The 22,549-nt window shown below is 43.3% G+C and overlaps 1 protein-coding gene across 2 annotated transcripts in view; it reads left to right on the top strand.

The window, feature by feature from the left end:
- The window catches only part of LOC126177131 (negative elongation factor A-like), a 159,358-nt gene that overhangs the window by 54,148 nt on the left and 82,661 nt on the right, over positions 1–22,549 (top strand). Inside the window, exon 2 of one of the 2 annotated variants that reach the window (XM_049924401.1) lies at positions 4,846–4,977. The exons of the other annotated variant lie outside the window; for it this stretch is intronic. Coding sequence (XP_049780358.1) covers positions 4,929–4,977 — 49 coding nt within the window. The 5' untranslated portion in view covers positions 4,846–4,928. The remainder of the gene's footprint in view (positions 1–4,845; positions 4,978–22,549) is intronic. 2 annotated transcript variants of the gene reach the window in all.

Genomic DNA, 22,549 nt, shown 5'->3' with positions numbered 1-22,549 from the left:
ATGACCCCACCATCTAAGATGGGCAAAAGTTAGAAGAAATTCATGCGTCTACAAAAAGATCAATGCACGAAGCATACAACTACTATCACCTGCATACTTTAGCACAAGATCTTGCCAAGAACTCTCAGTTAAAAAAAAAAGAATGTACAAATGATGGCAGGGTGTATATGCTCTGCGACAACTGGGCAATCCGGGAGAAACCCGGGAATTTTTTCATCCGGGAGAAAACTGGGAGAAACACGGGAATTTTTTGTTGTTTCAGTTTTCAGTTAAATTTTTGTAGTTTTGACTGGTAAGAACTGGTACTCAAACAAAGAATTTTACTTTAGCCTGCTACTGCAATATAATGCTGCAGTAATAAAACATAAACGAGGAAAAAAAATAAAACCTAAGTTGCAAAGGAAATGTGTCATTTACAGCAACAAAACACAGTGCAAACACAAGTGTCTGCCAACAGCAAAATGTGTCAAAGACTTTAGGACTAAGACTATGCAATACTTCATAACAACAAACTGCTTCCGACGGGCGCGATGTCACAACGGTTTCATTAGTTCGTTAGAGTAGCTGCCAGTGGGCTTATGCGCATAAGCAGTTGAGTTGCGTATGAGCAGTACCTTCTCCTGCTTTTGTCTACTTGAAGTGCTGCTGCTAGCTGTATCCAAGGTAACTAGACATGAACTGTATCAGCAGTAGCAACAACCAGCCAGATGCTACCCGGAAACATTTTTCTAGTGTGCCCAAGCTGCCAGAATCGCACATGCGCACAGCAGTCTGAGTTGTAGTGGGATGAGTGGTGGTCTCCACGTGAACTGTGTTTACGTTTTGTGATTTTACTGTTTCCTCTTGGTTTACAGCTCTCCAGTCAAATGAAAACAAAATTAAATTCTGTGGCTGGGAGCTATAAAGTGAATTAAAATACGTTCACATAATCATGGATGGCTAAAATATGGTATTAGTTTCAGCTTTCTGATTTTATTTTATTTCCAGGTTTTTGTCAATCTGGCATTAATTGCCTTGCAGAACACTGAAGTTATTTTTTTCGATTTGATAGAAAAAATTAGCTTTAATTAATATTTTCCACAGAGACAATCAATTTATTTGAAACACTATTAGTTAGTCTCAAATGTTTGCAGAATCTGTGCCATAATAAAGAACTAAAATGAGATAATACATGCTGGTACTCAAAGAAAATTTGCATCCCAAAAACCACACAGAAAAGTTTAATATTAGCTTTGGGCCTATGTCTTTGTGAATCTGGACATACATCTGTGCTCTTTGAAGTCGAATTATGCATTTTATTATGGTTTACGAAATTCTGAAAGCCTTGGAGTATCCTCTGATGTCCTGTTTCATTTATGACGTAATGTAAATTCTCTTAATGCTATATACGTACAAACATATAGGCTACCTACATCATCATAGCTGCACAAGCACAGTAATGTCGTTTTCTGGCACGCTCCAACAACTGCTGAAACAAATTCTAACAGGTTGCGGAAAAGTATTGTAATTGGTCGTTTGGAAAGCATTACTTTCAAAGTAATTTTATGCAATATGAGTTATGTTACGTGTGCGAATGTGCTTCGAATTTCTTAAATCACAGAGCGTTTGATTTTCATTTAAAGCTTAACACTTGGAGGGCCAGCCACTTAGATGAATTTAGAGCCCAGAAGACCAGACGTTTACGTGATTACTTAAAATTGTACTAGGACATTTGTGTGATGCATTACAGTGTAACACATGCAAAAAAGACAAATATTGCTTTTATTGTAGCTACGCTAGGTACATAAATCTATACCATTAACGCTTCCTATTTGTGTGTTCGCTACTTAACAGTGCTGTTGCTATAGGCTGACCACATCACATGTTCTATGCTCTGAATCACTACTTTTACATGCAACGCATCTTCTGAAAGATGAAAATTGAATTTCAGAAACTGTTTCTCATTGTCGTGTTTACATGTTAAAAGTCTGAAGCGGATTTGCTATCCCACTTAACTACAGCGCATGGGAAACAACAGATGTAGTTTGATTTAGTCAGCACAGTTGATATGCTATTATTCTTCAGTTAGATGAGGTATAAAACAGCTTCAGTCTAATATTTATACTTATCTTTCACTGTAAAAAAAGGCCACTCCGTCGATATTAGCCGAAATGTTTAAAAACAAGATGAAACCTGACAGCCCAAGCAAGTTTCAGTACTGGTTGCGTTTACATGGGAGCGAAAATAGATTGCGAAATTGGAAAACCGGCAACCAGAAGCAGATTTCCGGAATTGATTTTGAAGTGTGTACATATCCACTCAGAAGCAGTATTGGGAGATCGGTTTATGAAATCCAGTTTTGGGTTCCCCATGTGAACATGATGAATATCTGCTATGATTGGCTGGTGAGATCATGTGACATAAGCTATGATTGGTTTACAAAAGCGCATTGGGATCTCGATTTCAATGCTTCGAAAACTAATGTTTTGTGTTTGGTGGAATTCAATTATATATGTTCATAATAACGAAAATATGCAGTGCACATGTTGCTGCAAAACAAATATCTTTCGAAATTGAAGTTTTTTTTTTCTGGGGTTCCTTTCCTAAAGCAGCAGGAGATTCTACGCCGGTGTGTAAAACCTTAACCATTCAAAGGATAGATAAGGTTTCTGATTCCGGGGGAAAGTATTCCGTCACTTAACACGGAAAAAGTATATTTTCACCCAGGAGAAAGTGTATTTTTTAACCGGGAAATCTGGGAAAAATCGGGGAATATTTTTCTTTGTCCACATATACACCCTGTGATGACAGGCAAAAGTTGTAGAAATTTATGCATCAGTAAAAAGATTGATGCATGAAGCACACGACTACCATCGCCTTCATATAGTAGCAAAAGATATTGCCAAGAAGCTGAGAAAATTCTGATCCTACATAAAATCACTAAGGGGTTCAAAGTGTTTGTCCAGTCACTTGTTGACCAATTAAAGACAACAAAAGGAAAGCCTAAGTTTTAAATTACATGTTTAAGAAATAGTTTACACAAGAGGCTCATACAAACATATCATTTGACCATCTTGCAGACTCCCATATGGAGGGCACAGTAATAGGCATGCTTGCCAGGTACAGCACCATTTCAGATACAGCCATTTATGTTGTGGTGTTGATGGCAGATTATGTTGTTGTTGTTGTGGTCTTCAGTCCTGAGACTGGTTTGATGCAGCTCTCCATGCTACTCTATCCTGTGCGAGCTTCTTCATCTCCCAGTACCTACTGCAACCTACATCCTTCTGAATCTGCTTAGTGTATTCATCTCTTGGTCTCTCCCTACGATTTTTACCCTCCACGCTGCCCTCCAATACTAAATTGGTGATCCCTTGATGCCTCAGAACATGTCCTACAGTATGTATGTATGGGACAGTAATTCCCTCATACGACCTACAGTGTGTAGAGGTCAGAAATGAACTCTTTAAATTTGCCAGTTGGTCTCGTGATGTTGTTTTAGAACTTGCTGCCTACATAGCACACACGGATTCCTTAGAGGCCACTTGATTCCAATGATTTTGCCTAGTCAGTGTTGTTTTGCAATATCATGCACTCAGCTCCCATACTGAGTGCTCTAGACTTGACACTCCTGCATGCTTCAGTGAGAGAGAATGAGCTGATTAATAGGAAGTGATCACAGCACCACTGTTCTCAGACTCGTCAGATTTGCAGAACTACAGTGGCAAGGAAGTAACATGGTATAGCATTAAGGCTACAATGGTCTCTTGATTTCTAGTGCATACTACCCTCAACATTAGACTTTTACTCAGTCCCTTTTTTATTTCTGGATGACACAGAATTTTGCAGTGAGATCATTCCTCATTCTTGTGGCAGGTGTAGATGCGAAGGGGTTAAGATGTTCTTGGTGCACAATACAACTATCTTCCCTTGTGAGCAGGAACCTCGATGACAAGTGTACCTGTTCTCAGGTTCCGGTGCAGTGCAGCAGTGGGCTACTGTCACATCCAAATGCCTCACAAATCTGGATATTCCTTGAGTTGACCAGCCTACCATATGGAGACCGAGAATGTGGCCCCTTTCAAGCTCTGTCAGGAGCTGATAACAGTGCCTCTCATTAGAAGGTGGTACAGTGATCTCTCAACATCTGACACTGTTCAGGCCCCTCATATGCCTAGCCAGGTCAAGTAACAATACTAATGCATTCTGTGGATGTAATTTTTCGTGATGACATTCTTGAATAAATGCTTCAGAGAGTTCTTTCCATGTCAATTTGTCAGACTGAAGATTTTGGTTACTTCCTCTACCATCGTTGTCAACTGACATTTCATTAGGCCTTTCAGTACTTAAGTTGGACGAATTATGTCGTGGCGGCATCACAGAGTTGTGGAACTTCTATGTGCTACCAGAGAGTACATCAATATTTGTGAGTCAAGAACATTGACACTGATTTTTGATTTCATTATATGGTGGATGATTCGCTTATCTCACTCTTGCCTTTCAGCATCAAGTGGCTGTTTCCATTCATCACTAATGGTGTAGCTGCTGTCCTAATTTGAACATGCATGGGATAATATTCTAATTTGAACATGCATGGGATAATATTTCCATTTCTTCAAACATAATTCTAGTTCTGTCTACGAGACTGTGTTCAGTAATAGCAGATTTGCCAATTTGAACATGCATGGGATAATATTTCCATTTCGTCAAACATAATTCTAGTTCTGTCTACGAGACTGTGTTCAGTAATAGCAGATTTGCCAAAATCATGATATTTAATGTTGGTGCTGTGTGCAGCATACTGAAATTCATATTGTCTAACCAGTGTAGCTGCTACCACATTCACAAGATTTTTACAAATTCCAGGAACAGCGAGTCCAAGGCTATCTTGTACTGGGTGGTCGTAAAATGGATTGAATTCTTCAGCCAGGACAGCATCTACACTCTTAATGGTGCATGGAAACAGGCGCTCGATACTGAAAAGCAACAGAGAAATAAGTGAGTCATCAACCAACAAAATCTGCGTTGCCACCATTGTTCTTCACTCACAGACATCGAGGTAATCTCTGGTAGCATATGGAAGTTTCATGATCTCCTAGGCCACCAAGACCAAAATTCGCAAAGAAGACATTGCATTACAACATATTGTTAATCGCTAAAGGCTAGCAAAATAACCAACGAAGTTACTTAGCTCACTGTGAACAACATATTGGAAACTCTCAAGTGTTTGTGGACATAAACAAATATGAATCAATCCAGATGAAATTATGGTCAGTTCCAATGTGGTTTCTTCATACAAAAGTCCCTAAGGAAGATACAACAAAGTTATTAGCATATCATGTCAACAATCACGCCACTTTTTGTATAGCGGTAAATTTGTCTCCAGCGGTGGTTAATTTCTTAATGGAGCACTTCAAAGACCATGTGTTAAATTCAGCTCCTCTTCATACATCTTGCTACGCTTGTTCCTGATCTGGACACAGGGAATCGAAGCTCCCTGCCTGCTCGTCAACCATATGAATAGTCTGCACCCTAATATCAAGTTAATTGCTGAGATGGAGAGAGGAGGAAAATTATCATGTATAGATGTTCTATGTAAACAAAAATCAGATGGGCAACTAGGGCACGCTGTTTCTGGAAACCATCACATACTGACCCGTATCTCGGTTCACAAAGCTTTCATTGTCCAGCCCATAAGAAAATACACTCCTGGAAATGGAAAAAAGAACACATTGACACCGGTGTGTCAGACCCACCATACTTGCTCCGGACACTGCGAGAGGGCTGTACAAGCAATGATCACATGCACAGCACAGCGGACACACCAGGAACCGCGGTGTTGGCCGTCGAATGGCGCTAGCTGCGCAGCATTTGTGCATCGCCGCCGTCAGTGTCAGCCAGTTTGCCGTGGCATACGGAGCTCCATCGCAGTCTTTAACACTGGTAGCATGCCGCGACAGCGTGGACCTGAACCGTATGTGCAGTTGACGGACTTTAAGCGAGGGCGTATAGTGGGCATGCGGGAGGCCGGGTGGACGTACCGCCGAATTGCTCAACACGTGGGGCGTGAGGTCTCCACAGTACATCGATGTTGTCGCCAGTGGTCGGCGGAAGGTGCACGTGCCCGTCGACCTGGGACCAGACCGCAACGATGCACGCTAAGACCCTAGGTTCCTACGCAGTGCCGTAGGGGACCGCACCGCCACTTCCCAGCAAATTAGGGACACTGTTGCTCCTGGGGTATCGGCGAGGACCATTCGCAACCGTCTCCATGAAGCTGGGCTACGGTCCCGCACACCGTTAGGCCGTCTTCCGCTTACGGCCCAACATCGTGCAGCCCGCCTCCAGTGGTGTCGCGACAGGCGTGAATGGAGGGACGAATGGAGACGTGTCGTCTTCAGCGATGAGTCGCTTCTGCCTTGGTGCCAATGATGGTCGTATGCGTGTTTGGCGCCATGCAGGTGAGCGCCACAATCAGGACTGCATACGACCGAGGCACACAGGGCCAACACCCGGCATCATGGTGTGGGGAGCGATCTCCTACACTGGCCGTACACCACTGGTGATCGTCGAGGGGACACTGAATAGTGCACGATACATCCAAACCGTCATCGAACCCATCGTTCTACCATTCCTAGACCGGCAAGGGAACTTGCTGTTCCAACAGGACACTGCACGTCCGCATGTATCCCGTGCCACCCAACGTGCTCTAGAAGGTGGAAGTCAACTACCCTGGCCAGCAAGATCTCCGGATCTGCCCCCATTGAGCATGTTTGGGACTGGATGAAGCGTCGTCTCACGCAGTCTGCACATCCAGCACGAACGCTGGTCCAAATGAGGCGCCAGGTGGAAATGGCATGGCAAGCCGTTCCACAGGACTACATCCAGCATCTCTACGATCGTCTCCATGGGAGAATAGCAGCCTGCATTGCTGCGAAAGGTGGATATACACTGTACTAGTGCCGACATTGTGCATGCTCTGTTGCTTGTGTCTATGTGCCTGTGGTTCTGTCAGGGTGATCATGTGATGTATCTGACCCCAGGAATGTGTCAATAAAGTTTCCCCTTCCTGGGACAATGAATTCACGGTGTTCTTATTTCAATTTCCAGGAGTGTAGTTTTAAATATGCCAATATAGATAGAGCTAAAATAGTCAGTGGCAAGGAACATCTGGATTCCAAGAGCAGATATCTAAGAATTGTTACCGAAAGAATGACTATAGCGATCAAGACATTATATTAGCCATCTCTAAGAAACAAAATGCAGAGTTATTCAGTTATCAGACATATATGTCAACAGCATTCCTCCTTGTCTTCAGAGCTACAACAAGTAAAATAGGCACATTCTTGGACAGACACGGTATTCAATCTGTTTTCCTACTATTCAAGAAAATTAGAGAGATGCTGCATGCAATAAAAGGCAGCTTTGACCACGGTGTTCCTGGAAATTGTAAAGTACCTTGTTAATGTTGCATCAGTTACACTGATTAAACATTGCAAACAATTTTAGTGTGTTGCACAGATCAAAAACACATTAAATAATGGTAAAAATTGGTAACACTCGACTATGCTTCTGTTTTACACACATCTTAATGCCTTTCAAGAGACAAAGCCGTCATCGGGAGGTTATAAAACTTACCTCCTGGAGTTAAAACACTAGAAAGTACCAACAGTATTGTGACATTCTTAAAATGGAATAGAATAAAAATCTATTGGGCTGTGGGTTCTCGCCTTACATTAAAATCATTGACTACAGTTTTGTAGCCATCACCACTCGCATTGCACACCACACCACAGCAGACCAGGCTACATCCTGCCGATCTGCTATGGGTGTCAAGTGTGTCAAGTTGGTGCTTCTACAGAGGTCTGGGGGTTTGTTGTGAACTGACATGTTTGCATTATTAGCCAGTAATCAATAGTTGCACCACAATACCACAGACGTATCAGCTCATAAACGCCCCTAGACCTCTACAGACTATCTTCGTGCCCACACAGGTCAACAGGATGCAGCCTTGTGCAGTCTGAAGTAGGGCAGCTACTGACAGAAGTCAACAATTGGAATGTAAGGTGAGGACCCACAATCCAATTTGTTTTTATTATATTTTATTTGATGAATTTCACATTTATGTTGTTAGACATTTTAGTGTGATAACCTCATGAGCTAATGAAGTGTGACATGAATATTTTTATGAAATGACATGTCCCACTTCCAGGCTTCTGTGACAGTGAACACTTCTATAAGACGGGATGCCGAATGAGCTTCTCCACCTGTTGTATGGGGCCCCTTGTTACTTGGCATTATGGTTTGAAACTGTTCAGAAGACAAGGAGAAAAAGAAAAAAAAGGTCATGGCTAAAATGGACACTTTGACAAATGATGTTTGAACTTGCTTATGTAGAGACTACTTGCCTTGTTATCAGTTTTTATAAAGATCTGACAACCTGCATTGTACACAAGATTGAATATTGGAGACAATGTTTTGTAAAAGAAAGTGTCAATATAGAAAATTTGTAGTTTGGTCGTTCATCATTCAAGCTGCTTGTAAGGCCTTTCAGCACCCATCCACACACAAGGAGACAAAGTCCTGTGAAGACTGCTGCAACATGGTTAGGTGGAATTGACTAGCAGAACCACCTTAGCAATCATTAAGAATGGCAACCGAGAGAAATTTACTAAATTAATCTGCTGACATCAAAGATAGGAGAATTACAGATTGCACACGGGAAGTGTAACATAGATACCATACCAGAATCCGTTGACATTGCATTTTATTATAGTGGCCGAAGTGATGGACTCAGGTTACTGGTGCTAGAGAGAGAGAGAGAGAGAATAAGATGATTTTCTACAAATTTCATCAAAATAATGTGTGACAGTAGGTCATTGCCAAGGGTGAAAATAGGTCAATGTAAGGACAACCAGTATCAACAATAGAGAAAATAAACATATGTGGTGTAATTTAATAACCTGAACTATAAGAAGAAAAGTTACTTTAAATACTATCTAAAAGATAAATTTAATAAAGTTGAGTAAAGAGAGAAGTTAAAGATCGTACTGTGTTGTCCATAGCAACCCATATGTGGAAAGAGAAGAATATTTCATAGTTCGACTTAGAAGATTTATTATCAGGACAGGGGCTACAACTGACATACGGTCCACAATGCCACTACAGTAGCCAAAAATTGACAGGAGGGCAGCTCACCTCCACACACCATCTGTGTGCAGTTCAAAAGCATGCCACAGTGGCTAAGCATATGCTGATAGCCAGTATCGCAACGGAACAAGATGTTTACATTTGTAAGAAGTGAATGGTTTGCAAAGAAGCAGGAAGAGACTGAAGGTTTATCTATTCCCCTGACACTGGAGGAAGCTATCGTATATCGTTTCGGCGACACCTAAACATCATTAAGAGTGCAATGTGCCTTAAGTCGAGTAGTCATCGAACTGGAGAAAGGCCTATGACTTATTTTAAAGTTGTAGGTTGAATTTTTATGATTTTATTCAATGTTATTACTTACTTGAGGCTCTTTATCCTTATTACCTATTTATTTAATGGTTGGTTAAAGATAAATAAGAGGTTTTGAACTAAACAACAAACAAAGTGTGTTCTCAGGAATCAGCTGTTAGATTAAGCAATTTAAAGACAATTGGTGGAGAAGGTGATCCTGAGTCAGAAAAGTATTATCAAAAGTTGTTCTTCGATACCCAGCAAAAAGAAGTACAGGTAGAAATTTAAATTTAGAGAAGCTTATATAGAAGTATAGTGACCAGGAAGAGTAGAAAGGTAAAGGAGCAACGTCTTCATAGGGGAAAAGGGTAGGATGCTTCACATATTGGTGAGTGTTTGTGATGCAGTGCACCCGAAATAATGAGTGTGTTGGAGAGTAAAGGATGATGGATCCTGGAAGTGATGGCTATCACCTTAGAAGGAATGACCTGAATTGTATTAGGGGAGGTCGATTTGTAAAGGGTCACTAACATCTTAAATTGAAAGACAATTAAGAAGTATTTGCCCATATAAGTGTGTGTAGAAGCAAGTGATTGTCCCCATTCACAAAGTGTTCTCCAAACAGGTACAGTGTAAAGTTGCTTACCCCCTAATTTCGAAAGAGGACAGCTGTATTTCTTCGCATGCATGTCTTCATAGATGTCTGGGATTTGCAATTCGCTGTTCTGGTTTGAATTTATGTATCAGCATGTAGCTCCTTGGACGCATAAAATAAGGAATGTAACTAGCCTATGCCTAAGTATTCGTAGAGTAGTGAAGTGACCGTGGCTATGTCTGTTGCATAAAAGAAACACAGTATACAATCCCTAAATAATATGTGACTCAGCAAAAGGGAGCTTGCGAAGTATCTCATATGTAAATCCTCTGGTTAGCACAGTGATGTTATGTAGAATGTAAATATTGTCTAAAGTGAAGTGGAAGTAATCCAGAAACCCTGTATGAGTGTAAAGGTTATGGGGATACGTTTCATAAGGGATTATGATACCTCCTGTGGAACTGTACAGGTGGTTGGCTAAACAAATGGTCGATGTAAAGTTGCAGATATGTTATGGTTGTGATGACTTCGAAAGATAGTCTCTTCGCATAGTGAAATACTATGCACATAAGCAGACCTAAAGGTAAAGTAGAAGGTGATTTTAATTCTTGAAAGGAAAGTTTATGTATGTGGCATGCCTAGAGAGAAGTGTTAACTGATATTGTTGATATTGTGCAAAGACAGTCTGCCTGTTAAGTACAGAAAGGGTGTTCTGTAAACCAGACTCCGATTAATAAAGGCAGAAGGGAAGGTTGTGAAGATTGGGATTGAAAGAAAATATCTAGACTCTCATCTAATTTCTTAATTATGTAATAAAAGTTTGGTGGGTCCAAAGGGACATTAACTGTAAACAATGTTATGATGATTAAATCACCATATTCCAAACTGTTGTAATTAGGTGATGAAGATAGTTTACATTACATCATTTGTCTGCTGGGAGGGATATGATAAAGTGTGACATGATATTTTTATTAAACAACATGTCCCACTTCCAAGATGACGAAAGATGTTTGTGCCATTCAGTCATAAGTGTCAGGACGTCCCACTGTGGGAAATATTTGTATAGTCTAGAGGTAACAAATTAGGAGTTAAAGCGCCCTCAGTCCCAGGTTTGAACCCCATCACTACTTAAATTTTGAATGAAAATCATCAAGCAATAGGGGCTGAAGACTTCTGGTATAAGAAGTCACCCTCATTCTGCTAACGGCCTTGTCAAAGAGGGCGGAGGAGCGGACAGATGTTCAGGGCACTATGTGCCCCGGGGATGAGAAACTTCTCCTACAGGTGGAAGAATCAGCTATGATCAACAGCGTGAGGATAGAGAAGGCAATGGAAGCCATTGCATTAAAGGCACATGATGTGTATCCACAGGGCACCTGGCATGTAATTGGAAAAGTGTCAGGATGATCTCTCAATTGGCAAAAGATTATGGACTAGGCCCCCATTCAGATACCCAGGAGAGGACTGTAAAGGAGGAGGTGGCTATGAGCAAAAGAGTGAATAACCAATGAAAGGATAACATTCTACAAGTTGGGGCATTGAATGCCATAAGTTTGAACTTGGTAGGGAAGCTAGAAAATTTGAAAGGGAAATGCTAAAGCTCAGTCTAGACATGGGATTCAGTGAAATGGAATGGACTGAAGACAAGGATTTCTGGACAGATGAGTAAAGGGTAATATCAACAGCAGCAGAAATGGTTCAACAAGAGTAGGATGTGTTATGAATAGGAAGGAAGGGCAGAGTATGAGTTACTGTGAACAGTTCAGTGATAGGGTAGTTCATATCCGAATCAACAGAAAACCAACACTGACAATGATAGTTTAGATACACAAGCCGATGATGCAGATAGAAGATGAAGAGGTAGAGAAAGTGTATGAGGGTATTGGATGGGTAACTCAGAATGTAAAGGAAGATGAAAATCTAATACTCACGGGGAACTAGAAAGCGGTTGTAAGGGAAGGAGTAGAAGAAACGGTTGCTGGAGAATATGAGCTTGGTACTGGGAATCAAAGAGGAGAAAGAATAATTGAATTCTGCAACAGATTTCAGCTAGTACTAGGTATTAATGTACTCAGTATTCACAAGAGGTGGTGGTGTACTTGGAAAAGGCCGGAAGGTATGGGAAGATTCCAGTTAGATTACATCAAGAACAGGCACAGATGCCAAAATCGGATGTTGGATTGTAAGGCATACCCAGGAGAAGATATAGACTAGTATCACAATTAATAATGAAGAGTAGGCTGAAGTTTAAGAGACTAGGCAGGAAGAATAAATGCACAAACAAGTGGGACACGGAACTACTAAGGAATGAAGAGATATGTTTGAAGTTCTCTGAGACTGTAAATGAGGAATAGCTCAGTAGGCAGTTCAGTTGGAGAGGAATGAACATTTCGAAAAAGGGCAATCACAGAAGTTGGATAGAAAATCGTAAATGAAAAGAAGTCAACTGCAAAGAAACCATGGGTAACGGAAGAAACACTTCAGTTAATCGGAAGACAAAATGGCTGCATGAAAAATGTGAAGAAATCAAAAATGTAATGATTCTCAGGAGGACTTAACTCACATGTAGAAAAGTAAAATAAACTTCAGTGACATTAAAGGTAAAGGTGGTAACATTAAGAGTGCAATGTGAATTCCTCTGTTAAAAGCAGAGGAGATAGCAGATAGATAGATGGAAAGAGTACATTTAAGGCCTATATGAGGGATCTAAGAAGAAACAGGAGTCCATATAGAAGAGCTAGGCGATCCAATATTAGAATCAGAATTTAAAAGAGCTTTGGAAGACTTAAAATTGAATAAGGCAGTAGGGACAGATAACATTCCATCAGCATTTCTACTGCGGGAAGTGGCAACAAAACGACCATTCACATTGTTGTGTAGAATGTAGTGTGTGGTGATTATCACCCGAGTTTCAGAAAAAAAATAATCCACACAATTCCGAATATTGCAAGAGCTGACAAGTGTGAGAATTATGGCACAGTCAGTATGCACAGTCATGCATCCAATTTGCTGACAAGAATGGTATAAAGCAGAAGGGAAAAGAAAAATTGAGGGTGTGTTACATGAAGAGCAGTTGGCTTTAGGAAATATAAAGGCACTAGGGAGGCAAGTCTGACAATGTGGGTGATAATGGAAGCAAGATTAAAGAAAAATAAAGACACATTCCTAAGATTTGTCGACCTAGTAAAGGTGTTGGACAGTGTCAAATGGTTCAAAATGTTAAAAATTCTGAGAAAAACTGGGGTCTGCTATTGGGAAAGACATGTAATATCACTAGTTAACGAATTTAATCTTTTTTCTGCATCTGGTTTGTAAATGTGTTGATTTTTCTAATTCTGGGGTACTGAATACACTGGTAAAATCAGTTTTTCTTTATGACGTCACACTTCCTAGATACACAGCGCTATAAAAAATGGTAATAGCAAAAATTGACACAATTAAATCAAACAAAAATACACGTTCAGAACATTGGAAATCAATACTATTTTGTATGTGTATATGGGCATGATGCTAATAAAAGGTCCTAATTAGTTCAGAAGATATTTTCACCTTTAATTGTGTTTGGTTTTTGAAAAAAATGTGACGATAGAGCTGCTCTTTTGTTTGCCATTTCATCACTCTCCCCAACAAGACCCCAGCAGTAGTGACCCATCGTTGGGTTCCAGTGGCCTTGGTAATGGTGTTCCATGGTAAGAATGTCTTGGTGAAAGCGTTCACCATGCTCATTGCTTATGGCTCCAAAATTTCCCAGGAAGAAATCAAGCTGAGAATGTAAAAAGTGAATTTTAAGCGACATTGTACACCCCATGTTCTTATAGTTGTCCAATAAAGCATTCATAATGGTAACATAATTTTTGTCTTTTCTGCTACCCAAAAGGCCTTTTACAATTGCTCTAAAAGATGATGAAGCAGCTAATTGGAAATCTGTGTGTTTGATATCGAAGGTTGGATCTTTCAGCAATTTTCATATATGTGGTCCAACAAATGTACCCTCTTTCAGCTTTGCCTCACTTAATTTGGGAAACTTTTCTTTTAAGTGATTGAAGGCCTCACCTTCTTTATCCAGAGCTTTTACAAAGTTCTTGATAAGGCCCAACTTGATATGAAGGGGAGACAAAATAATTTTATTGTGCTCAACCAATAGGGTATTGTTCAAATTTACGTTTCCAGGAACATATGACTTCATTATAGGCTTGACTGTATAGTGGTTCTTGGTGTCACGGCTGTCCCAAAGGCACAAAAAGCAGCAGCATTTCGTGAATCCAGCCTGTAAACCTGTAAGGAGTGCAACAACTTTTAAATCACAACAAAGCTGCTGTTCATGATCCTTAATATTTGATTGCCTCTAGCAGCAAGGACATGGTTTTATAAGTTTCTTTCATGTGAACTGTGTAAGCCAAAGATACTGATGGAAATGCATTGCTATTATGCAGTAGTATTGCTTTCAAGCTGGTTGTACTGGAGTCAATATATAGTCGCCACTCCTGTGGATTATCTTGTACACCTAGCTGCATCATCAAACCATTGAAATCTCTGCATTCACATATTGAATTCTGCATATCGAAACACTGAGTGAAGGCAGATCTTCTTGATCTGATACAGGAAATTTTTGTCCCTGGAGCTGGAAGGTTCCGTTGTTGCAGTCTCAACCCCAAGACCCCCCAGGGGGTCCACAACTCTTTCGTGGATACGTGCGTAGCGAGCACGGGACCCCGAGCTAATGTGGCCTTCCTTCCTTTCCGGGCTGCATACCTTCCCATTCCGCATCCTTCCCCATCCCTATCTTCGCCCCTCCTCCCCTCACCTCTGGCTCTTTCCTTCCCTTTCTCCCCATCTGGGAGTATGGTTTGTGCCTACGTCCGGAGACGGACACTCGTAAATGTACTGCATTCTTCGCCTTTCTTGCTTTTATGTCTTCTTCCTTCCTTTGCCCTTCCCTTTTTCCTTACCTCTTCTCTTTCCCTTTTCTCCGCTCCGGCGTTTGAGACCTCTCTTCTTTCCTTTCCCTTTCTCTTTCTTCCTCCCTGTGCGTGTCTGAAGGCCGACCCACGCCCTTCGTGCGTAGCCGGTGACGGGGTAACGCGTAATTCCCCACCCCGGGTAGACAGGTAGGACACGTACGTACCCCCTGGTAACGGCCAGGCCCAGGGAGGGGTGATTACCCGAGCTGATACCTTCCGAAAATGCCGATTGGTCCCTCCGTCCGTTTGTCGGGAGGTGTGACCTGAGGTGTGAACAATCACCTAAGGCGGGAGTGCCCTCAGAGAGGGCCCCCACAAGGGAGGAGCGCGCCATCGGAGACGCCGGTAATCATGGGGGATTCTTCCGCAATGGTTTCCTCACCTTCCACTATGTCTGCTCACAAACGTAAGTATACTGAGTCTCAGCCACAGACGATTCTTCCATCGTTGCCACAGTTCCTTGTTGTTTCTCGGACTGATGAAGGTCACGACTTCTCCACGGTCAACCCTTTCATTATTCAGAAAGGTGTCGACGCAATTGCAGGTCCTGTAAAGTCTTGTTCCAGATTACGGAATGGCACCCTGTTGTTAGAAACACACAGTGCCCTCCAGGCACAAAAATTGCTGCGTACTTCTCTGCTCCACACCTTTCCTGTCCGGGTGGAACCGCACCGAACCTTAAATTCCTCGCCTGGAGTCGTTTATACACGCTCCCTCGATGGATTGTCTGACGAAGAAATTCAGCACTATCTGTCTGACCAGGGCGTAACGGCAGTTCATAGAGTAATGCAACGGGTTGACACGAACATCATTCCAACCCGCACTGTCTTCTTGACATTTGACACAGTTCAACTCCCATCGAAAATCAAAGCTGGCTATGAGATAATTTCCGTTCGCCCTTACGTCCCAAACCCTACGCGTTGCTATCGATGTCAGCGGTTCAATCACACCAGCCAGTCCTGTTCCAATCCAGCCAAATGTGTTACGTGTGGCAAGGATGCCCATGAGGGTGCTTGTCCACCTCCATCCCCTCGCTGCATCAACTGTATGGGTGACCACGCTGCTTCCTCTTGAGATTGCCCCGTTTTTAAGGACGAAAAGCTCATCCAGGAAATAAGAGTGAAGGAAAAGGTGTCGACCTTTGCTGCTCGAAAATTATTCGCCAGTCGCAAGCCCACCGTGCCTCAGACAGGAAAATATAGCACTGTCCTTGCTTCTCCTCGGCCAACAAAGGAGGCGGCCACGCAGACTTGCGACCCCACCTTTAGTGCCACGGTCGTCAGATCGGCCAGCGCAAAGATCGCTCGTTCAACCTCACCACTTTCGCCTGGCCACTCTATGGCTCACCCTTCGTCGGGTTCTGCTAAATCTCGAGCCCAAAAGTCGGACGCCAAGTCTTCGAAAAAAGAGCATACTCGTGAAGAGTTTTTACGTACCGCAACTTCCCAACCATCGGTTCCTCCATCTAAACATCATTCTTCCAAGAAGGCTACAAAGAAACCCAGTTCCTCTCCTTCTCCGCCAAGGCGTGTCCCATCTACAGCACCACCTGGCGGAAATCGCCCTCGGCCGTCTTCTGTGTCGCCGAGGCGCACTGCTGGTGGCCGGTCAACCGGCCGATCGCTGGTGGCAGGAGCTGCTCCTGACCAACCTATGGATCAGGATCTTCTGCCTTCGGCTGACTGCCATTCCATGCTGTCGGTCGCTAGCTCCGAGCAGTCTTTGACTTGACATCAACTTTGGTCACAGTCCTCCATTTTCTGTTCACCCCATGTCTATTGTCCACTGTAATATCCGCGGAATTCGAGCCAATCGGGATGAATTGTCTATCCTCTTACGATCCTACTCGCCGGTCATCTTCTGTCTTCAGGAAATGAAGCTGCGTCCCCATGACCGCTTTGTTCTCCCTCATTTTCAGTCCGTCCGATATGACCTCCCCTCTGTTGAAGGCACTCCAGCCCATGGAGGACTCATGATTCTTCTCCATGATACTCTCCATTATCACCTAATCCCCTTAAACACTTCCTTCCAAGCTGTCGCCGTCCGTCTTTCCCTTTCCGGATACACGCTCTCTCTTTGTACTGTATACATTCCATCGTCCACACCAATGGCACGAGCTGATCTCCTTCATCTTCTTGGTCAGCTTCCACCCCCCTATTTGCTGGTTGGGGACTTCAATGCCCACCACCCGCTTTGGGGATCTCCACATCCTTGTCCACGTGGCTCCATATTGCTAGACGTCTTCCACCAAGCGGATCTAGTTTGCCTCAACACTGGGGTCCCCACATTTTTGTCTGCCTCCACGACAACCTTATCTCATTTGGACCTTGCGGTCGGTACTGTTCCGCTAGCTCAGCGCTTCGAATGGTTCGCCCTTGATGATACACACTCGAGTGACCACTTTCCATGTGTCCTCAGACTGCAGCCTCAACTGCCATATATGCGCCCGCGACGCTGGAAGTTTGCCCAAGCCGATTGGACACTTTTTTCGTCTCTCGCGACATTCGATGACCGTCGCTTTCCCAGCGTCGACGATGAGGTCACACATATTACCGACGTTATCCTTACAGCTGCGGAACGTTCAATACCACGCACCTCCGAATTGCCCCGGCGCCCCCCAGTTCCTTGGTGGAACGAGGCATGCCGTGGTGCAATACGTGAGCGGCGATGTGCTCTTCGCATTTTCCGTCACCATCCTACTTTGGCCAACTGTATCCGCTATAAGCAGCTCCGTGCGCGATGCCGTCGCGTCATCCGCGATAGTAAGAAGGCAAGCTGGAAATTCTTTATTAGCTCATTTAACACCTTCACTCCCTCCTCGGAATTTTGGAGTAGGCTTCGACGGTTCTCAGGCGCGCCTAGTTTCTCCCCGGTCTCTGGGCTCACTGTCGCGCATGATACCTTAGTGGACCCCGTCGCAATTTCTAACTCGTTGGGTCAGCACTTTGCTGAGATTTCGAGCTCTTCAAATTACCTGCCAGCGTTTCTCCCGAAGAAACGTGCAGTGGAAGTGCGACCTCTTGCTTTCTCCTCTCAAAATCACGAAAGCTACAATACCGTTTTCTCCATGCGGGAACTCCAACATGCACTCTCTTCTTCTCGCTCCTCCGCCCCGGGACCGGATGGTATCCATGTCCAAATGTTGCTGCATTTATCAACCCCTAGTCTGCGTTACCTCCTTCGCCTTTATAATCGAATTTGGACCGACAGTACCTTTCCCAAACGGTGGCGGGAAGCTATTGTCGTTCCTGTTCCGAAACCTGGAAAGGACAAACATCTCCCCTCTAGCTATCGCCCCATTTCTCTCACGAGTAGTGTCTGTAAGGTTTTGGAGCGTATGGTGAATTACCGTTTAGCTTGGTGGCTGGAATCCCGCAGTCTTTTAACACCAGCCCAATGCGGATTCCGGAAGCATCGTTCTGCAGTTGACCATCTTGTTGCTCTCTCCACTTATATCATGAACAATTTTCTCCGGAAACGCCAAACGGTAGCAATATTTTTCGATCTGGAGAGAGTATACGATACCTGTTGGAGGACAGGCATCCTCCGCACACTGTTCTCTTGGGGCTTTCGAGGCCGGCTGCCCCTTTTTCTTCGCGAATTTATGGCAGAGCGCACTTTTAGGGTGCGGGTGAACACTACTCTCTCCCGTACTTCCTCCCAAGAAAACGGGGTACCCCAGGGATCCGTGCTGAGTGTTGTACTGTTTGCCATCGCCATAAATCCAATTATGGATTGTCTCCTTCCTGATGTCTCGGGCTCCCTCTTTGTGGACGATTTTGCGATCTACTACAGCTCTCAACGGACCAGCCTTCTTGAACGACGTCTTCAAGGATGTCTCGATCGCCTCCACTCGTGGAGCATCGAAACCGGCTTCCGTTTCTCACCCAGTAAGACCGTTTGTGTCAATTTTTGGCGACGTAAGGAGTTTCTTCCGCCCTCCTTACATCTATGTCCTGTCAACCTTCCTTTTTCAGACGTCGCTAAATTCTTGGGTCTTATGTTTGACAGAAAACTGTGCTGGTCCTCCCACGTTTCCTATCTTTCGGCTCGCTGTCTGCGATCGCTTAACACCCTCCGTGTCCTGAATGGTACCTCCTGGGGAGCGGACCGAGTGGTCCTTCTCCGCCTCTATCGCGCCTTAGTGCGCTCAAAATTGGATTACGGAAGCATAGTCTACTCCTCTGCTCGGCCGTCTATTCTTCGGCATCTCGACTCTATCCACCACCGTGGATTACGTTTAGTGTCTGGAGCTTTTTACACTAGCCCTGTGGAAAGCCTTTATGCTGAGACTGCTGAACCTCCGCTGTCCAATCGGCGAGCAGTCCTCCTGAGTCGTTATGCTAGCCATCTGTCTTCCATGCCTGCTAATCCAGCCCATGACCTTTTTTTCGACGCCTCCTTTGATGTAGGGTATGCAGGCCGCTCCTCCTCCCTACTACCCCCGGGAGTCCGCTTCCGTCAATTGCTCGATTCTCTTTCCTGCCGCTTTCCGAAAACCTTTTTGACAACTTGGGGTACAGCACCGCCTTGGCTCCGTCCCCGGATCTGCCTGCTCCGTGACCTTTGTCAATTTCCCAAGGATGGTACCCCTACACTTGTTTATCGTCGGGCATTTGCTGCTCTATGTGCACAAATGACGGACGCCACGTTTATTTACACCGACGGCTCGAAAACATCATTAGGTGTAGGGAGTGCCTATATTGTTGGCGACACCCCAAATCGCTTTCGACTTCCCGACCAGTGTTCGGTTTATACTGCGGAGCTTTACGCTGTTCTCCAGGCTGTCCACTACATCCGCCGCCATCAGCGGATACAGTACGTTATCTGCTCAGATTCTCTCTCCTCAGTCTCCAAGCTCTTTACCCTGTGCACCCTCTGGTCCACCGGATTCAGGACTGTCTGCGCTTGCTCCACCTGGGGGGCATCTCGGTGGCGTTCCTCTGGCTCCCGGGACACGCTGGTATCTGTGGGAATGAGGCGGCCGATATGGCGGCCAAGGCTGCAGTCTCTCTTCCTCGGCCAGCTATTCAGTTGCTTCCCTTCACCGATCTACGGAGCGGTTTATGTCGCCAAGTTGCTCATTTATGGCATGCGCATTGGTCAACACTTCCCCGTAATAAATTGCGGGAAGTGAAAGCCCTTCCTTGTGCTTGGACTTCTTCCTCCCGAACGCGTCGTCGGGAGGAGGTAATTTTAGCTCGACTCCGGATAGGGCACTGTCTTTTTAGCCATAGACATCTTTTAAGCGGTGATCCTCCTCCACTCTGTCCCCACTGCTCTCAGCCGTGGACGGTCAGACACCTTTTAATTGAATGCCCCTATTTTAATCCGTTACGCTCCCGTCTACAGCTATCGCCTGATCTATCGTCGATTTTAGCAGATGACACGCGCTCAGCCGACCGCGTTCTCCAGTTTATTAGTGACAGTGAAATGACGTCAGTCATTTGAAGTTTTTTTTTTTTGGGGACAACCACCCCCTGTCTGTACTGGATTTTTAAGCATTCTTTCTACTTTTAGTTTCTCCAATTTTATGAGTTTGTTTCCATTGCTGCTGGTTTTCAATTTCGGTTTTTTACTGTCTTAAGTCACGGGCTGGGCGCTAATGACCATAGCAGTTTTGCGCCCTAAAACCACAACAAAAAAAAAAAAAATCAACCCCAAGAGCTCATCTTGCTGTTTCGAAAGTTTTAGATTGCGAACCAAATCGTTTAGCTCCTTTTGATTAAAGAGCTAAGGTGAAGTGTCATGATATTGAGGACAGTACTCTTCTATATGTTCAATATTTTCTGATTCACTTGACTTGGTGTCTGGTTCTGTGGCTTTCAAGTTACAGACAGGAACAGGCAACCCCTCATCATGGTGCACAGGCAAATGCACAGAAGATACATTTGGATACTTTATTTTATTTCTAGTTTTGCTTGAATGTCCCAAAATACTTGTAAGACAGGAGTAACAGTCTGAATAATGGTCATTAGGCTCACACCACACCATCGGAACAGCAAATGACATGATTCAGTATTTTCCTTTCAACCACTTGATTAAGGTTGTAGTACAGGTTATACAGGCAATATGAGGTGCAAAATTTTTATCTTCATCACCTATAGGACAATCGAAATACAATTTATATGCCTTCTTAACGAAATCGGTGATTGGTTTTCTTTGGGCTTTTGGAGTGAATTTCCCACACACATAACAAAAGTTGCCAGGATGGTTTAGACAGCAACGAGTTTACTAATTGCCATTTTTCTTGGTGTAAGTTTTAAACAGAAAAAGTTTGCACTATCTTTCACAGGAAACACTTACTGAGGGTCTCTTTCACACCACTGGATTACCACAACCACCATTTACTGATGATTTGTAGACCTTCTAGTTCTCCTCTGCAAATAAAAAACAAAAAATTAAACATCAAAGCAGAAGGACAGCAAAAAGTGAAATACTGAACACGAATAATAAAAAAAAAAACTTTAAAAACTGAAAAATGGTATGTGCTAGAACATTTTGAAAGATATATTTGGATTCTCCACACCAAAATACATACTAGTTGATGTATCGCATCCCAGATGCAAAATGGCTGTTGACTAGTGTGTTTAATGTATACAGAAACCAAGAGGGAACAATGATAGTCGAAGACCAAGAACAAAGTGCTCGGATTGAAAAGGATGTAAAACAGGTACATAGTCCTTCACCCCTGCTGTTCAATCTGTACATCGAAGCAGCAATAACAGAAATAAAAGGAAGGTTCAAGAGTGGAATTCGAATTCAAGATGAAAGGAATGAATGATGAGATGAAAATTCACTGATGACATTGGTATCAGTGAAAGTGAAGAAGAGGAAATACAAGGTGTGCGGAATGGAATGAACAGTCTAATGAGTACAGAATATGGAGTGGGAGTAAAAGGAAGAATGACGAAAGTAATTAGAAGTAGCAGAAACGAGAACATTGAGGAACTTAATGTCAGGATTGGTGAGTCCAAAGTAAATGAAGTTAAGGAATTCTGCTACCTAGGCAGCAAAGTAACCCATGACGGTCGGGAGGACATAAAAAGCAGACTAGCACAGGCAAAGAAGGCCTTTATGACCAAGAGAAATATACTAGTATCAAACATAGGTCTTAATTTGAGGAAGAAATATATGAGAATGTACATTTGGAGCACAGTATTGTATGGTAGTGAGACATGAACTGTATGAAACCAGAACAGAAGAGAAGCGAAGTGTTTGAGATGTGATGCTACAGAAGAAAGTTCAAAATTGGGTTAACTGATAAGGTAAGGGATGAGGATATTCCCTGCAGAATTGACAAGAAAAGAAATATGTGGAAAAACTGACAAAAAGAAGGGACAGGATGATATGACATGTACTAGAGGGAACTGCACCGTGTAAAAACTATAGGCAAAGACGGAGATTGGAATGCTTACATCAAATAATTGAGGACATAGATTGCAAGTGCTACTTTGAGATGAAAAGGTTGGATAAGAAGAGAAATTCGTGCGGTGTTGGCCGCTTGTTATTTGGCGTCATCGTTTGAAGATGTTTAGATGATGAGGAGGAAAAGGAAAAAAGGTCATGG

The sequence above is a fragment of the Schistocerca cancellata genome, chromosome 3 (assembly GCF_023864275.1).
Source record: "Schistocerca cancellata isolate TAMUIC-IGC-003103 chromosome 3, iqSchCanc2.1, whole genome shotgun sequence".
Classification (NCBI taxonomy): Eukaryota; Metazoa; Arthropoda; class Insecta; order Orthoptera; family Acrididae; genus Schistocerca; species Schistocerca cancellata.
The sequence above is the reverse complement of the archived record's forward strand: the minus strand, read 5'-3'. Positions and strand labels throughout refer to the sequence as shown.